A 2,197-nucleotide genomic window follows, 5' to 3' on the forward strand; every position below is an offset into this window, starting at 1 on the left:
TTCCAGATCTTCCTCCAGAGTGCTGCAAAGGAGGGTCTGGCTAGTCCACACAGCATTCCCGGACGGGAGAAAAACGTGCTCTGGTATTGGCATTTCTTTAAACCAATCCAAATCATTTTGGTTGACGCTAAGCACTGGGCAGAGCCACGGTGCCGCTGCAAAGTAGCTTTTGAATGGAACTTGTTTGGTGGAACATGTGTACGTTCAAAGTTTGTTTTAGTCGTGCGACAGAAAACTCTGATTTGACAGATAGTCTAGCTAGCTATCTGGATTTACCCTGCAAAGATGTGAGGATCAGTTGACCATAGTCCTCCAACGGAGTTTAAAAATAATTTTAATTTAATTTAAAAGTGGAAAGTAACGGATATCCGGCCGAAAAGAGTGAAATCCGGCAGAATTTGTGGCGGCAACGGAGCAATCCTGGAAGTGGAATGTTGTGGATGTAGACTAGAGAGAAGGGATCCACTAGGGCTCTGCAATTAATCAACCTTTTATCGCAATTTCGACAATGTAATCAAAAAAACTATTATTTTGCACATTTTGTTTTGCAAGTAAACTAGTATTTTTTCTTGTCTTCTGAACGACATAAAAGTTCAAATGGGAAAAGTATTAAGGGGCCTTTTAGTTCAAGCTGCGTTTTTTTCTTTGATTTGTTTAACTGTTTTACTGTTTTTGTTAAGTTCAATAATTTCAACTTCTTTTTCTTCCAAAAGTCAAGGAGTAATCATGTTAAATAATCGTGATTTCCTTGCTGACCAAAAATAATTGTGATTGATTTTTTTTTTTCCCTAATAGAGCCGTTCTAGGATCCATGAACAAGGAAGCTATTCAGAACTGGTTTATCTGAGCTCAGAAAGGGTTATTTGTTATTTGAAATTTAAGCCATATTTGAAGAAAACCAAATAAAATGTCAGTCTCCAGCGTCTTTTAAATTAATTGCAGTCCAATTTCAGCAAGGGGTCAAAGTTCACATCCATCATGCTTAGCTAAACCTACAGGGAAATGTTGGGACATTTTGTATACCAATCATTTCTTTGATAAGACATGTGATAAAGGAGTCCCTGCAGCTCGTGAACCCGGGCCAATTCGATAGAAAACAAGCACATGCAGGAACTGGTTTGTCTCTTTTCAATTCTGCTTCTCATTCCAGTTAAATCTTTTGTTCCTCATGCGATTAGCCATGTGACAAAAAAATAAAAAGTGTGTTAACTTCCTTCTTCAGAGATACATACTGTTCTGCAAAGAGGAAGATCTATACAGGTCAAACAGCCTCCAGTCTGTCTGTCTGTCAGTGAATGCCCCTTGCTGGAGCCAGCTGTAGTTGTGTGTGTGAGAAGGCTGAGTAAACGTTTTAGCTGAAAGGTTTCATTAATTGATGCACTTTAATGATTAAAACTTAAATATCCAAAAACTGTTATTGCCAACACAGCTTCTTTTAGCTAAAATTCGTTTGCCCATTAGCTGAGTATACTGAACTAGCCCTGTCGGAAAAGCTTTTAGTAGCTTATTTGGGGTTCCCCATTTCACATGGCCTACAAATGATCATTGTACCTTCTGAAATTGTATTTAATTATACAAGGATGATGTTTGAGATAAACTAAATGAATAAAACGAAACAAATAAACAAACTCTAGGTAGCCACAAAGAGCCATAAAAACAATCAACTTTGTTGCCCGCAAGCTGTAGCAACCTCTCATACAACATTTTTTCAATGTCAGAAGGGAGTGGTGTGATACATTGTTTCGGTTTTGGTATTGTGTGTCACACATTGAGTTTTAAAAAAAAGGAACAGTAAAAACAAATGGACACAAGTTTGTATCATGTGATTATTCCATTTTTTTAACCTTATATGACCAGGCAGTCCCACTGACAAAAAAATAATTTCAAATAAACTAATACACACATTTTTCAAAATCATTAACATGATATTTACTGTGAGCAACCCATCCCCACCTTGATATTCTTGTCTGAGATCGGAGCGTTCTCATACATCATCTTGGAGCCTCTGATGTCGCAGAGCTTGTCGTCGTCGCCGTGCAGGAGCAGGAAGGGCCAGCTGATGGATGGGATCTCCCTCTCGATGCGCGCCGCTGCCCCCATCAGCTGCATGCCGAATGACACCCGCATGCCACCGTGGAAGTTCAGCTCATCAGCTTCATACGCCTCCACCTGGCAGGAGAGAGAGAGAGAGAGAGAG

The 2,197-nt window shown here is 39.5% G+C and overlaps 1 protein-coding gene across 2 annotated transcripts in view; it reads right to left on the reverse strand.

Moving 5' to 3' along the window:
• mgll (monoglyceride lipase) overlaps positions 1 to 2,197 on the reverse strand; it is a 34,639-nt gene that overhangs the window by 3,390 nt on the left and 29,052 nt on the right. For both annotated transcript variants that reach the window (XM_032520976.1, XM_032520975.1), the window contains one exon: positions 1,954 to 2,169. In XM_032520976.1, the coding sequence (XP_032376867.1) occupies positions 1,954 to 2,169 (216 nt within the window). The remainder of the gene's footprint in view (positions 1 to 1,953; positions 2,170 to 2,197) is intronic.

This window comes from Etheostoma spectabile, chromosome 7 (assembly GCF_008692095.1).
Source record: "Etheostoma spectabile isolate EspeVRDwgs_2016 chromosome 7, UIUC_Espe_1.0, whole genome shotgun sequence".
NCBI lineage: Eukaryota > Metazoa > Chordata > Actinopteri > Perciformes > Percidae > Etheostoma > Etheostoma spectabile.